Consider the following 15,853-nt stretch of genomic DNA (forward strand, 5'->3'; position numbering starts at 1 on the left):
GGGAAGTCTGAAAGAAAACAAGCCTCACAATGGATGCAGAAATGAAAACAAACGTGCCTCTCACAACAGCCTGCCTTTGGTCCCCGGCTTTCCGGGGATCAAGGTGGTGGGAAGTGAAAGAAAACAAGCCTCACAATGGATGCAGAAATAAAAACGAATGTGCCTTTCACAACAGCCTGCCTTTGGTCCCCGGCTTTCTGGGGGTCAAGGTGTTGGGAAGTCTGAAAGAAAACAAGCCTCACAATGGATGCAGAAATGAAAAACAAACGTGCCTCTTACAACAGCCTGCCTTTGGTCCCCGGCTTTCTGGGGGTCAAGGTGTTGGGAAGTCTGAAAGAAAACAAGCCTCACAATGGATGCAGAAATGAAAACAAACGTGCCTCTCACAACAGCCTGCCTTTGGTCCCCGGCTTTCCGGGGATCAAGGTGGTGGGAAGTGAAAGAAAACAAGCCTCACAATGGATGCAGAAATGAAAACAAACGTGCCTCTCACAACAGCCTGCCTTTGGTCCCCGGCTTTCCGGGGATCAAGGTGGTGGGAAGTGAAAGAAAACAAGCCTCACAATGGATGCAGAAATAAAAACGAATGTGCCTTTCACAACAGCCTGCCTTTGGTCCCCGGCTTTCTGGGGGTCAAGGTGTGGGGAAGTCTGAAAGAAAACAAGCCTCACAATGGATGCAGAAATGAAAAACAAACGTGCCTCTCACAACAGCCTGCCTTTGGTCCCCGGCTTTCCGGGGGTCAAGGTGGTGGGAAGCCTGAAAGAAAACAAGCCTCACAATGGATGCAGAAATGAAAAACAAACGTGCCTCTTACAACAGCCTGCCTTTGGTCCCCGGCTTTCTGGGGGTCAAGGTGTTGGGAAGTCTGAAAGAAAACAAGCCTCACAATGGATGCAGAAATGAAAACAAACGTGCCTCTCACAACAGCCTGCCTTTGGTCCCCGGCTTTCCGGGGATCAAGGTGGTGGGAAGTGAAAGAAAACAAGCCTCACAATGGATGCAGAAATAAAAACGAATGTGCCTTTCACAACAGCCTGCCTTTGGTCCCCGGCTTTCTGGGGGTCAAGGTCTTGGGAAGTCTGAAAGAAAACAAGCCTCACAATGGATGCAGAAATGAAAACAAACGTGCCTCTCACAACAGCCTGCCTTTGGTCCCCGGCTTTCCGGGGATCAAGGTGGTGGGAAGTGAAAGAAAACAAGCCTCACAATGGATGCAGAAATAAAAACGAATGTGCCTTTCACAACAGCCTGCCTTTGGTCCCCGGCTTTCTGGGGGTCAAGGTCTTGGGAAGTCTGAAAGAAAACAAGCCTCACAATGGATGCAGAAATGAAAACAAACGTGCCTCTCACAACAGCCTGCCTTTGGTCCCCAGCTTTCTGGGGGTCAAGGTGTTGGGAAGTCTGAAAGAAAACAAGCCTCACAATGGATGCAGAAATGAAAACAAACGTGCCTCTCACAACAGCCTGCCTTTGGTCCCCGGCTTTCCGGGGGTCAAGGTGGTGGGAAGCCTGAAAGAAAACAAGCCTCACAATGGATGCAGAAATGAAAAACAAACGTGCCTCTTACAACAGCCTGCTTTTGGTCCCCGGCTTTCCGGGGGTCAAGGTGGTGGGAAGCCTGAAAGAAAAGCCTCACAATGGATGCAGAAATAAAAACAAACGTGCCTCTCACAACAGCCTGCCTTTGATTCCCGGCTTTCCGGGGGTCAAGGGGGTGGGAAGCCTGAAAGAAAACAAGCCTCACAATGGATGCAGAAATGAAAACAAACGTGCCTCTTACAACAGCCTGCCTTTGGTCCCCGGCTTTCTGGGGGTCAAGGTGTTGGGAAGTCTGAAAGAAAACAAGCCTCACAATGGATGCAGAAATGAAAACAAACGTGCCTCTCACAACAGCCTGCCTTTGAGTCCCGGCTTTCCGGGGATCAAGGTGGTGGGAAGTGAAAGAAAACAAGCCTCACAATGGATGCAGAAATAAAAACGAATGTGCCTTTCACAACAGCCTGCCTTTGGTCCCCGGCTTTCTGGGGGTCAAGGTCTTGGGAAGTCTGAAAGAAAACAAGCCTCACAATGGATGCAGAAATGAAAACAAACGTGCCTCTCACAACAGCCTGCCTTTGGTCCCCGGCTTTCCGGGGATCAAGGTGGTGGGAAGTGAAAGAAAACAAGCCTCACAATGGATGCAGAAATAAAAACGAATGTGCCTTTCACAACAGCCTGCCTTTGGTCCCCGGCTTTCTGGGGGTCAAGGTCTTGGGAAGTCTGAAAGAAAACAAGCCTCACAATGGATGCAGAAATGAAAACAACGTGCCTCTCACAACAGCCTGCCTTTGGTCCCCAGCTTTCTGGGGGTCAAGGTGTTGGGAAGTCTGAAAGAAAACAAGCCTCACAATGGATGCAGAAATGAAAACAAACGTGCCTCTCACAACAGCCTGCCTTTGGTCCCCGGCTTTCCGGGGGTCAAGGTGGTGGGAAGCCTGAAAGAAAACAAGCCTCACAATGGATGCAGAAATGAAAAACAAACGTGCCTCTTACAACAGCCTGCTTTTGGTCCCCGGCTTTCCGGGGGTCAAGGTGGTGGGAAGCCTGAAAGAAAAGCCTCACAATGGATGCAGAAATGAAAACAAACGTGCCTCTCACAACAGCCTGCCTTTGATTCCCGGCTTTCCGGGGGTCAAGGGGGTGGGAAGCCTGAAAGAAAACAAGCCTCACAATGGATGCAGAAATGAAAACAAACGTGCCTCTCACAACAGCCTGCCTTTGGTCCCCGGCTTTCCGGGGATCAAGGTGGTGGGAAGTGAAAGAAAACAAGCCTCACAATGGATGCAGAAATAAAAACGAATGTGCCTTTCACAACAGCCTGCCTTTGGTCCCCGGCTTTCTGGGGGTCAAGGTCTTGGGAAGTCTGAAAGAAAACAAGCCTCACAATGGATGCAGAAATGAAAACAAACGTGCCTCTCACAACAGCCTGCCTTTGGTCCCCGGCTTTCCGGGGATCAAGGTGGTGGGAAGTGAAAGAAAACAAGCCTCACAATGGATGCAGAAATAAAAACGAATGTGCCTTTCACAACAGCCTGCCTTTGGTCCCCGGCTTTCTGGGGGTCAAGGTGTTGGGAAGTCTGAAAGAAAACAAGCCTCACAATGGATGAAGAAATGAAAAACAAACGTGCCTCTTACAACAGCCTGCCTTTGGTCCCCGGCTTTCTGGGGGTCAAGGTGTTGGGAAGTCTGAAAGAAAACAAGCCTCACAATGGATGCAGAAATGAAAAACAAACGTGCCTCTCACAACAGCCTGCCTTTGGTCCCCGGCTTTCCGGGGGTCAAGGTGGTGGGAAGCCTGAAAGAAAACAAGCCTCACAATGGATGCAGAAATGAAAAACAAACGTGCCTCTTACAACAGCCTGCCTTTGGTCCCCGGCTTTCTGGGGGTCAAGGTGTTGGGAAGTCTGAAAGAAAACAAGCCTCACAATGGATGCAGAAATGACAACAAACGTGCCTCTCACAACAGCCTGCCTTTGGTCCCCGGCTTTCCGGGGATCAAGGTGGTGGGAAGTGAAAGAAAACAAGCCTCACAATGGATGCAGAAATAAAAACGAATGTGCCTTTCACAACAGCCTGCCTTTGGTCCCCGGCTTTCTGGGGGTCAAGGTCTTGGGAAGTCTGAAAGAAAACAAGCCTCACAATGGATGCAGAAATGAAAACAAACGTGCCTCTCACAACAGCCTGCCTTGGTCCCCGGCTTTCCGGGGATCAAGGTGGTGGGAAGTGAAAGAAAACAAGCCTCACAATGGATGCAGAAATAAAAACGAATGTGCCTTTCACAACAGCCTGCCTTTGGTCCCCGGCTTTCTGGGGGTCAAGGTCTTGGGAAGTCTGAAAGAAAACAAGCCTCACAATGGATGCAGAAATGAAAAACAAACGTGCCTCTTACAACAGCCTGCCTTTGGTCCCCGGCTTTCTGGGGGTCAAGGTGTTGGGAAGTCTGAAAGAAAACAAGCCTCACAATGGATGCAGAAATGAAAAACAAACGTGCCTCTCACAACAGCCTGCCTTTAGTCCCCGGCTTTCTGGGGGTCAAGGTGGTGGGAAGCCTGAAAGAAAACAAGCCTCACAATGGATGCAGAAATGAAAAACAAACGTGCCTCTTACAACAGCCTGCCTTTGGTCCCCGGCTTTCTGGGGGTCAAGGTGTTGGGAAGTCTGAAAGAAAACAAGCCTCACAATGGATGCAGAAATGAAAACAAACGTGCCTCTCACAACAGCCTGCCTTTGATTCCCGGCTTTCCGGGGGTCAAGGGGGTGGGAAGCCTGAAAGAAAACAAGCCTCACAATAGATGCAGAAATAAAAACGAATGTGCCTTTCACAACAGCCTGCCTTTGGTCCCCGGCTTTCTGGGGGTCAAGGTCTTGGGAAGTCTGAAAGAAAACAAGCCGTCACAATGGATGCAGGAATGAAAAGAAACGTGCCTCTCACAACAGCCTGCCTTTGATTCCCGACTTTCCGGGGGTCAAGGGGGTGGGAAGCCTGAAAGAAAACAAGCCTCACAATAGATGCAGAAATAAAAACGAACGTGCCTTTCACAACAGCCTGCCTTTGGTCCCCGGCTTTCTGGGGGTCAAGGTGTTGGGAAGTCTGAAAGAAAACAAGCCTCACAATGGATGCAGAAATGAAAACAAATGTGCCTCTCACAACAGCCTGCCTTTGATTCCCGGCTTTCCGGGGGTCAAGGGGGTGGGAAGCCTGAAAGAAAACAAGCCTCACAATAGATGCAGAAATAAAAACAAACGTGCCTTTCACAACAGCCTGCCTTTGGTCCCCAGCTTTCCGGGGGTCAAGGGGGTGGGAAGCCTGAAAGAAAACAAGCCTCACAATGGATGCAGAAATGAAAACAAACGTGCCTCTCACAACAGCCTGCCTTTGATTCCCGGCTTTCCGGGGGTCAAGGGGGTGGGAAGCCTGAAAGAAAACAAGCCTCACAATGGATGCAGGAATGAAAAGAAACGTGCCTCTCACAACAGCCTGCCTTTGATTCCCGACTTTCCGGGGGTCAAGGGGGTGGGAAGCCTGAAAGAAAACAAGCCTCACAATAGATGCAGAAATAAAAACGAATGTGCCTTTCACAACAGCCTGCCTTTGGTCCCCGGCTTTCTGGGGGTCAAGGTGTTGGGAAGTCTGAAAGAAAACAAGCCTCACAATGGATGCAGAAATGAAAACAAATGTGCCTCTCACAACAGCCTGCCTTTGATTCCCGGCTTTCCGGGGGTCAAGGGGGTGGGAAGCCTGAAAGAAAACAAGCCTCACAATAGATGCAGAAATAAAAACGAATGTGCCTTTCACAACAGCCTGCCTTTGGTCCCCAGCTTTCTGGGGGTCAAGGTGTTGGGAAGTCTGAAAGAAAACAAGCCTCACAATGGATGCAGAAATGAAAACAAACGTGCCTCTCACAACAGCCTGCCTTTGATTCCCGGCTTTCCGGGGGTCAAGGGGGTGGGAAGCCTGAAAGAAAACAAGCCTCACAATAGATGCAGAAATAAAAACGAATGTGCCTTTCACAACAGCCTGCCTTTGGTCCCCGGCTTTCTGGGGGTCAAGGTGTTGGGAAGTCTGAAAGAAAACAAGCCTCACAATGGATGCAGAAATGAAAACAAACGTGCCTCTCACAACAGCCTGCCTTTGATTCCCGGCTTTCCGGGGGTCAAGGGGGTGGGAAGCCTGAAAGAAAACAAGCCTCACAATAGATGCAGAAATAAAAACGAATGTGCCTTTCACAACAGCCTGCCTTTGGTCCCCGGCTTTCTGGGGGTCAAGGTGTTGGGAAGTCTGAAAGAAAACAAGCCTCACAATGGATGCAGAAATGAAAACAAACGTGCCTCTCACAGCCTGCGTTTGGTCCCCAGCTTTCTGGAGGTCAAGGTGGTGGGAAGTGCTGCAGCATCAGGAGTCCTCTGCTGCCATTGTCATCAGAAATCTGCATGGCCTGTGCATTAAACAGTGATGAGACACGTCCGACTGATGTAGGGTAGACTTGGTTGCAGCCCGCCCTCCACTGTGCGCACGCCTACGGGAGCGTATGGGAGCGTGCATTTGTTGCAGTTTTACCATAGCACTGGTGCACTCACAAAAGATGATCGCCAAGGCATTGATCTAAAGTATGCGGTCATTCTGGGGATACTGTTGGCGATATGCACAGCTTAGAGGTGCTTCTTGTGTTGGCCAATGTGCAGGGTGGACGAGGGTCACAGGCATGTGCTGGAGTACCTGCTCTCCTGCTATGACCGTGCTGGCCTAAAGGAGAGGACCAACCCACGGGTAAGTTTTCACTGCCATTACAAGAGGAAACCAAGTGGCAACAATATTGAAGTAAACAAAAAGATATAAAGAGAGATTATATCAGTGACCTACCTTCAGGGCTGTTCAGATATTACATTAGGGATAGGATGAGAACAAAATTAATCAGTTATAAAAAAGCAGCAATTTGTTTGTGTGCGCAGTGACAAGTAATTGCTAACTTCAGCCATGCTGGCATGTTTGCAGAAATTGTGAAGTTTGTTATAGTCACGGCTAGCAGGGTGTAAATGAAAAAATATGTACTTGTTTGGTTTGCTTTCAGTTGCATTTACAAGTACAAATGTGTAATTGTTCTCGAAGTAGTAATTTGCATTGTCTTATCTTATGCTATGTCCAGGTGTTGTGCAGTGGTATCTTCATATATTCATGGCACATGTTTCATCAGACAGTGGGAGAAGGTGAAGAAACCGGTAGCGCCCATAAGGTGTTGTGAATGTGCACAGCCGAGAACTGGCATCGTCCAGCCTCATGTGATGAAAAGCATGGGAGGCATTGAGCAGGGTGAACACCTAAGAGCCATGTTGCTTTGAGAGGAGAGTTTCGAATGTTGGCATTTGTTAGTGTGGGCGCTCGAAGGCCTAAATGAGCTTTCGGGGGTCAAGGCAAATCTCAAGAGAGCCGTCCTTTTTGGTGATGACAACCACTGGACTGGCCCAATCTGTGTGTTCAGTGACCTTTGTGGTGACATGTTTTTCCTCAAGGCGCTGTAATTCTTGTTTGACTTTGTCTTGTATGGCCGCTCGGATTTTATGTGGTGCGGCTATGAATGGTTGTGCATTTGCATTGAGAATTATTGTAAATTCTCCCGGGAGATGTCCTGTTCCCTCAAGTACATCACTGAACTCTTCAATGATGCTTTGTGGTGTCTATTTTCTTGCTTGCTTGGTGACAGTCATGCTGTAGTCCAGTTGGTTGACACGCTGAATAAGCTTCAGCTTGCGGCAGGCATCTAGCCCCAAGGTGGGAGCAGCTGGAAAATCAATTACACAGAACTTCAATGTTGCTAATGTGTCTAATGAGCAGCACTTAAGACGACACTTTCCCTGCAATGGCAGCGGATCGCCAGTGTAGGTGGTTACGCACGCACTTGGATCAGTGAGCACTGGGGGATTGGGCCATTTGTGCAGTTCATCTGCGGAGATGAGGTTCACGTCAGAACCAGTGTCCAGTTTGAATGAGACATCATGTCCTGATTGTCTGGAGCCATGATGGCGTGCGGTGGACTGCGCGAACTGTCAGCACATCTAATGAAAGTGGCACATCTTCACTGTCTCTTGCAGTGCTCGCAAGACACGCGGCTGGTTTGACTGGTATGGGTGCATTGACTGTGGCTGCTGACACAATGCTGCATAGTGGTTGAATTTTCCACAGTTGTGACACTGTTGGCCAAATGCTGGACACTGTCGTGGCTGGTGCTGCTGACGACACCTCAAGCAGGCTTTTTGTGCATTAGATTGATGCTGTGGTAGCTGACGGTACGACGGTGCGCCTCCCCAGGGTTTTTCTCGCTTGTCAACATGTTGCGAAGCTGGTTGGGTGCAACGATTAAGTGCGGACACCTCGCTTTTCTGAGGTTGTATTTCTTGCGCATACGTCCATCTTTGACAATTGCGCCGCCATGCATTGATCCATCACGCTCTCAAGCGTAAGCGTTTTCTCACGTAGGAGTCGTTCTCTGAGTGCGCTGTCATTAATTCCAAGGACCGACCGATCTGTGGTCATACGGTCGCGTGGGGTGCCAAACGAACATTGATCCCCTTGTTTGGCAACTGCATGTGAAAATGCTCGGAAGACTGACCTGGTGCCTGGCTGATGTTGTCAAAAACATAGGGTGCATGAGTCGTGTTGCGGCACTTCGCGAAGTGCTGGACAAGGCATTCCCCGCCTTTGTATTTACACTCCGCCGACGGAAACACAAGGGTTTGGTATTTCTGCAAGAGTTCCGGCCCTCCGACGTGTGGTAACAGTGCGAGCCGTGTCTCATCATCTTCCTTGTGGTATTTTGCGGCCACTTCAAAGGTGTCACACTTTTGCTTCCATACTCTCCAGTCCTCTGCGGGGTTGGCGCTCTACGAGAACGGCGGAACCGTTGGCAGGAACGATGCCATCGCTCCGATAGATATAGTTACTGTTGTTAGCCAGGAGAAACCACATCTCACACCATGTTATAGGTGGGTCTGCGATACGCACTCCGGGTCACGTCGGATGTGGTGGATTCGGCACACGCACAACACATACACACGTCAGGCAGACATGTTTATTCTGGCAAGATGCCGTCCCTTCCCAGGGTGGCCAGACTGGGCACATCCATGGCTTTTCGTGCTGCACAGAGGGTGTGAGCTACTGCTGTAAATAATATTAACAAACAACCAAAACTTTCGAAAGAAAGCAGGCTGTGGAATCACTCACAGAACTAAGTAGGTGCCCTGTAAAATAGAAGTTGTCTATGAGATTCCTTTGGCTGTGGTTCAGTATATGTCAGGCAGATGGGACACTGCATTAATAAGTGTCTTCAAGGGCACAGTAATTCTTTGAGTCAACACAGTGGGATGCACTTAGCTAGACATTGCCAGTCACGTAAAATGAAAAAAAGGAAAAATGCATGCTGCTTTCCAGGTACGCCAAGATTATCGACCGCGCAAAAGACAAAAAGGCGCTTGAAATCATCGAAGCCTTACGTATAATAAGATAACGGGCCTGATAAGTGTGTTAGTGAGGCATCTTTACACCTGTGCAAGAAACAGGCACACAGACACAGAACTTTATTTGTGTCTTGAGAAATGCTACACCTTTAGAGCAACGGCGTGGGCCGCTCCCTTGTGAGGACGGGGAAGCCTAGCCTCACTCCTGCATCATGGGCTTTCTGGACGGCCCGTAGTTGTGGTAGAAACTCTGGACTTCATAAGCCAGAGTCCAAATCCAGTTCTATGATCCGACTCAGGCCCCGTAACGAGGGGCACTGCCAGAGCATATGTTCAAGGTTACTAACCTCCCCGCAATCAGGGCAGGTAGACTTGAAAGCCTCCGAAGACGCGATGCTGAGGAAAGATAGACCTGTCCTGCAGCATTCTAAATGTGATGGCCTGAGGTCTAAATAACTTGCTGTGCGGAGGAGGAAAAGACCGCCTGCTCAACTGGTTTCCAGCTTCTTTTGGAATCCTTACCAAGCTTGCATGGCAGCAACATATGTAATACAGTCGACGACCAATAATTCGGACTCCATGGGGAACGTAAATAAGTCCGAATTATCAAATGTCCGAAAAAAGGAGTGCATCAGAAAAAAAAATACTTTTTTTCAGTGTCCCGGTGGCCGAAAAAAGTTGTCAATGCGTTGCTGCACGCATTTCCGCTTATGTGCAACCAAGTCTGCCTGTATCTCCGCCAGTGTGATGTGATCGCTGTACGATGACGAAAGAACAGCGAGGGCTCGAGACAAGGCCCGTCACCGTATTACTTTAGGTGACGGGCCCCCTCATTTTTACGATTTTACTGCGCTGATGGGTCCCCTCACTTTTATTATCACTACGCTGATGGGCAACCTCACCACCGTAGCCACTGGTTTACGGTGACGGGCCCCTTCACGCTTACGATAGTACTGCGCTGACGGGCCCCGTCACCGTAGTCACTGCCTTAGCAAAACGCTTTACCGCAGACACATTCGACCATAGAGTTTCTTACAGTAATGCCTAGAGGGGAATCTGGAGCTAGTGTCTACGCGGGCTCCTTGAGCGGCGCTTCAACCACCATGGGAATGATGGGAAGTACAGGCTTCGGATTTGCTTCGGATGGATTAGGTTCTTGAGATTCGCAACGCTTGCTTGCCGAGTGTAAAACAAAGTGATATGAAGTTACTTCCAGTTAAAACTTGCTTCATTCTTTGGGGCATAAAACTTATTTTAAAAAGTTTGCGTGACCGTGAGATGGAACTGAAACCTGGACAAATTCAACCACCAGGGTATGCATTGCTCTTCGATTGCGTCCCAGATTTGGCATCACAATATAATGAATTATTTTCTTTACGACACTTGAAACAAACGCGCTTGTCTTTCCCTTGAAAGTACGCATTATCTATTTATGGAAATAAAAGTAACATATTGAGTGAGAAACACTTGACATATCATCTGCTGCGATGCCAGGTGCATCTGTCCAAGTGGCCTGCCCCCAACGCATCTCTCGTTTTTTTGTGACGTCAAGTCAGAGGAGCGTGACGGTGCGTCTACTTAGTTTCGGCATCGTTTTGCAGTCGATTTGAAAGAGTTTTGACAAGTAGCGCTTATCACAGAACGTGAACTCTGTGCAATTTCCTGCACTGGCATGGGATGCTACATCTATGCGCAGCGGTGAGTGCACAGTGCTTTGCTAAAGCTGTCAAATACAAACTGTAAAGCTGCAACGTGGCAACAAACCAAGAAACCTAGCGGTCTTCAGCCTCTTTGAACAACAAAGGCACTGCTTGAGTGCTTTGCAACGTACCCCACTACCCACGCCTCGGGAAGAACGAAACTGAAACTGTAGAAAAAGATCCGTAGGCAGTTCACTGTGTAGGATGGATAGTCAGAACAGCTAGAGGAGCCAACAGGTAGGTATCTGCGAGGCAACCCGTCCAGTATGGTGTCTTCAGATTCAGACTGTCTGGCCGCATGGAGAATTTTAGCAATGGCTTGCCGTTGAATAGTCTTGGAATTTGACTTGTTCAAAAGGTGTTAAGCAAATTCCACTTGCCTCCTATTCTCATTTGGCCATCAACAGAATTGCACACCTCATCCCACTGTTGCCTCGTGAGAGTCTGGTAGTGGTCCTCGATGGAACGGTTGAGTTCTGCAATCTTCTTGCGGAGCCGACGATTGAGCCTCTGCCCCTTCCATCTATGGAGTAACGATTTCTTGGCCTCTAGACGATGCGCGAGGCGGCTGTCTATCCTGTCAGTTTCCAAATCCACGTGGACCTTTTTTTGTCGCCTAATTAACGCCTCCCTTGAGCTGTGTGGCCCGTTGTTCCAGGCTGTAGTGTGAATCTTGAGCTTGTGCTCGTTCTTTTCTAATATTCCGGAAGTGATCCCAATCCGTGAGAGCAAATTGTCTTAGGGGTTTACCCTTTACGCTGATGTGGGTAGGTAGGATATTATGGTCGCTCCCCAGATCCATGTTCATGTTGTACCAAGCAGCAGGTTCAACATTTTTAACAAAGGTAAGATCTGGTATGGTGTCTCTCGCACAAGAGTTGCCCATCCTGGTTGGGAAGGCTGGGTCCGTGGCCAGGGTGAGGTCCAGGTTCGCCGCAGCTTGCCACAAGTCACCTTTACGGGAAGACCACAGATAACCCTACTCAAGAGTGGCGTGCGCCTCGGTCTCAAGTCCCTTGGCAAACTATAAATGTGAAGAATGAAAACGCTACACTCGAACTGGCCCCCCAGAATAATTTAAACCAGTGAGTCTCCCACCTTACCGGTGTCCATAGAGAGATCATGCATGGCAAAGGTGCATATCTTAAAGACAAGCGTGCAGATGCCTCTCTATCTGTCGCCATAAACAGCGTGCAATTTGTAACCTGCTAGAACGACCGAATCCGAAAGTGTCTCCTGAAGCAAAATGACATGTGGCTTTTCTGAGTGAGAACAAATGAACTGCTGAAGGACCGCCCTCTTGCGGTGGAACCTCCAGCAGTTCCATTGCCAAATCCTGAATTATTTAGGCGGATCCTCCATGGCTAGGCTCGAAAGATTTGCACTTGCTTTCGAGTGCGCTGACCTTAGCGTCGCGTTGAACTTGTCAGCCAAGCTATCGACCTTAACGTTAACCATTGCTACTGTTTCGCTAAGCAACTTGAACATATCCCTGATCTCCATCTTAAAGCTTTCTAGCCCTTCGTCCTGCATGAGCCTTGTCAAAGCCCTCTTTTTGGCTGGACGAACAGTACATGGTGCCTCCATGGGGACTCCCATGGGTGTTTCCACTCTAATGACCTGAGGAGATTGTGGAACCTCACTCTTAGCGTGATTAGCCTTCCTAACTTCAACCATCCATGCCCGAAGTTGCTCACTTGCCTCTTTTATTGCGGCATTCTCTCTTTCCAACTGAATTATTCAACTATTGTTTTGCGCTGGCGGCATACCCCCGTTACCTGTTTCGGGGATCCTTTGACGCGGTTGGCTCACTTGGTCTCCGTGGCAGCAGGCACCTGTATACGAACGACTGGGCCCTTGGACTGAGAACGGCTCCTGTACCGGGAGCGGCCCCTGGATCGGGAGCACCCCCTCGAGGGAGGTCTTGCCGCACCTCCCTTGGTTCCCCGGGCTGTGCTTCAAGACCTGGACTTGCTGGCCAGTTCGGACAGCCCGTCTAATAGTGAAAAATCCTTGTCGAAGTTGTGTCGCTCCCTTCTTCTCTGTCTGATGATGTAAGGTACTTTGAATTTGTGCCTACAGGTTCTGTCAGCCGTGGGATGAGGCCCTTCACGGAGGACGTACTTTGGCTAGCAAGCGTGCTGGTCGCCAGGGTAGTTGAATCCACAACCCCGGCAGATCGCATTCTCCGGAGTGGGGCACACGTCAGCTTTGTGGCCGAGTCGACCGCTCGCGTAGCAGACATCCGTCTGCCTTCTGTAGAGGGTGCACCTGATCATGCTGGGGCCGCACATGACGTAATTTGGGACATTTAAGTCCTTCGAAAAGAATAACGACCATGGTGGAATTCTTGGTTCGCCTCACTTCAAGAACATTGGGATTCCTGAGCTGAACAATCAGTCTTCTGAGCTCTTCCTGATCAATCTCCACATCAATGTTTCTGATGATGCCCTTGCATGTGTTTTTGGGCGCAGCGATGTATGAGCTGACTTCGTAGGCTGCTTAATCAACGGTGATGGCCTCCAATCTTGCACAGGCCCTGGCGTTGGCTTGCGATGCGTTGCGATGCGATGCGTCTTGCTTAGCATTAGGACAAATGATGTTTTCCATGATATCCGCAGCAGAGAGACCCGCCCGGCGTGAGGGCTTGAGCAATCCTGGTATTCTTTACGTTTACGCCTCCCCGGGGCCGAACGATGACTTTAAAGTGCTCCCTTGGTAGACGAGGCAGTCTCGACGCGTTCACGAAGCATTTCTTCACTTTGGCAGGAGATTGGGAGCCGCCGTTCTCGCCATATGGCGGGCCGGTGACTTGAACGCCCGCTGAGGGCAGAGGCTCTTTAGTTTATTTGCACTTCGAAAGTGCCGTTCTCCACCCAGCACACTGAAATTCTTCGGCAGAAATGTCCTCCCTTTGCACGGTGACTTGAATAGCCATCTTGAATCGCACAAATGAACTAAGCCCAGCGTTAGGCTTAGCAAGTCGTGGCGTGGTCGAGCAAAAAGTTCCTCAAAAAGTTGGTAAAAAGTCCAACCACTGGGACAAATTTGGTGTCCACGTGGTCCTCACGACTTTAGGTGTCAACTGGAGCAAAAGGCATCAAACACGGAGCAAAACTTCCAACGGAAAACATTTGAACATGCGGGAGCTGATGTTTACACGTCTGCATTAGTTGGCATCTCCTCCCTGTCCAAGAAAGAACTTGACTTTATTGGTTGTTAAATTGTTATCTTAGGATGTGCGGCTATGTATGACTGTTGCGCATGCACTTTGCTGTTGTGAGAAAGAGGTGTCGCTCCAATAAATTGGTTTTCAATCTGCGCTGGTCCAGTCCACTTCTATCCTGTGCCCTGTTCCAAGGCGTAGTTTTTACCATTTTTTAGCAATAACCTTGGCCGTATTTGTGCCCCAAGTTTTAGATAATAAGTGGTGGTAGGTGTGTGTATGAAGCAGTGTTTCAAAGTGTAGAGAGACTGGCTGTTGGGAAACCGACTGAGCCCGTGTGACAAGATAAGGTGGTAATTGTGCACGCAGGACCCGTTGGTGTTGCAGGAGGTGCGAACGCAAGCAGTGCGGCAGGCCGTGCTGCTGTTGCGAGGCGTTCTGGCTGGACCCAGGTGAGGAGGGCCTGTTGACTGTTCGGGCACCCATGCATAATAAGCTCTAACTTCTTAATTTAACCAAGTCATAGACATGGCTGTGAATTTCGAAGCTTGTACCATATTTCCTGGTGTATAAGACACACCGCTACATGTTGTGATCTCCGTGTAACAAATTCTTATATGACATGCCTATTTTTAACTCAGTCGGCACTAGTATAAAGTCTGATTACGCATGCTTGTGCAATGGCCGTGAAATGTCATTCTCACGCTTTCAGTGGCACTAAACTTTCATGAAGGTCATTTTTATGTGCTGCAAGTTTTAGCGGAATAAACTCGACTCCCGCACTTTTTGCTTAGGTTTAGGGAATTTACGTTTGTTGCACTTCACTCGTGCCACAGAATCTTCGAGACTTTTTCCGTGGGTGAGCACTGGATAGTAGTGTGCGTTTACCACCTTGCACGTTACAGCAAGATCCCCTGCACGACTCCTGCTGCCGAGTCTCTTTGCTTGCTCTATCCAATCATCCTCTGTCATGGGCCACCACAAGTGATAATCAGTTACCGTGGAAGCCTGTTCTCTGCAGATGTTGCAAAGGGGTTACCACCTTTCTACATTCTATGCACTACAGTCCTCAAACAAATGGGCTTGCAGAGTGGGTGAACCAGACGCTTACCAACATGCTTTCAATGTGCGTGGCATCAGGTCATAAGAACTGGGACAAGATTTTGCCGTTTATAACATCTGAATTCAATACAGCATGACTCTAGATGACTTGCTGTCACCCACTCTTCCTTCCCAAAGCACACCCTCTCATGTTTGGGACACTATTCTCCCTTTGTCGGCTGCTGACAATCTATCAATAGCCGAGACTGTCATGCAGAAGAAGCTTGTCAACTCGCTCGTCTGTGCACACTAGCTTCAAAGAACACATCAAAGGCAAGATATGACAGCAAGCACCACCTCTTACCTACCGTATTTACGCAATTGTAAGTCGACTCGAATGTAGGTCGGCCTTCAAAAATTTGCATGGCAAAAAAACAAAAACAAAAAAAGAACACATTAGTGCATTTCATAAAGAAAATTTATTTACGTAGCCGCTGGACTGACCACACGTGTTCACTCGTCATTGTCAAGCCATCCCCTTTCTTAATGCCCAGGCCCTGCTGGCCGCAGAGTACGTCCTCGGCATCCCCGTTTCCGATGTGAAGGCGTGGGCTTCTTGCGTGACAGTTTTGCGTACCACGATGAGAAACCTATCACGTCCACTGCAAGCTACGTAAAGTGCCCAGACTTCTGCACGTGAGAACCCCAGCGCTTGGTATCACAAGTGAAAAATTTGCTCGCACTGCAGTTTGCCTCTGTCACACCGCCTGTTGAAAAACTCGCAGTTTGCTTCCAGCCGCGCACTTATTCGTTTTTTTCCAGCATGTAGAATGCTATTGGCAGCCCTCTTGAGCGCTGTTGTGAATGAGCACCGAAAGTTTTCTTGGCCTGTGGCCCTCATGACGATTAAGCGCGATGATCAAGCACACATGCAGCCTGACGGGTCTGGTGGTGC

The 15,853-nt window shown here is 49.1% G+C and overlaps 1 protein-coding gene across 2 annotated transcripts in view; it reads left to right on the plus strand.

The window, feature by feature from the left end:
• The window catches only part of LOC119390936 (ubiquitin conjugation factor E4 B), a 144,331-nt gene that overhangs the window by 38,753 nt on the left and 89,725 nt on the right, over nucleotides 1-15,853 (plus strand). For both annotated transcript variants that reach the window (XM_037658652.2, XM_037658653.2), the window contains 2 exons: nucleotides 6,226-6,310; nucleotides 14,227-14,309. In XM_037658652.2, the coding sequence (XP_037514580.1) occupies nucleotides 6,226-6,310; nucleotides 14,227-14,309 (168 nt within the window). The remainder of the gene's footprint in view (nucleotides 1-6,225; nucleotides 6,311-14,226; nucleotides 14,310-15,853) is intronic.

Source organism: Rhipicephalus sanguineus, chromosome 4 (assembly GCF_013339695.2).
Source record: "Rhipicephalus sanguineus isolate Rsan-2018 chromosome 4, BIME_Rsan_1.4, whole genome shotgun sequence".
Lineage (NCBI taxonomy): Eukaryota > Metazoa > Arthropoda > Arachnida > Ixodida > Ixodidae > Rhipicephalus > Rhipicephalus sanguineus.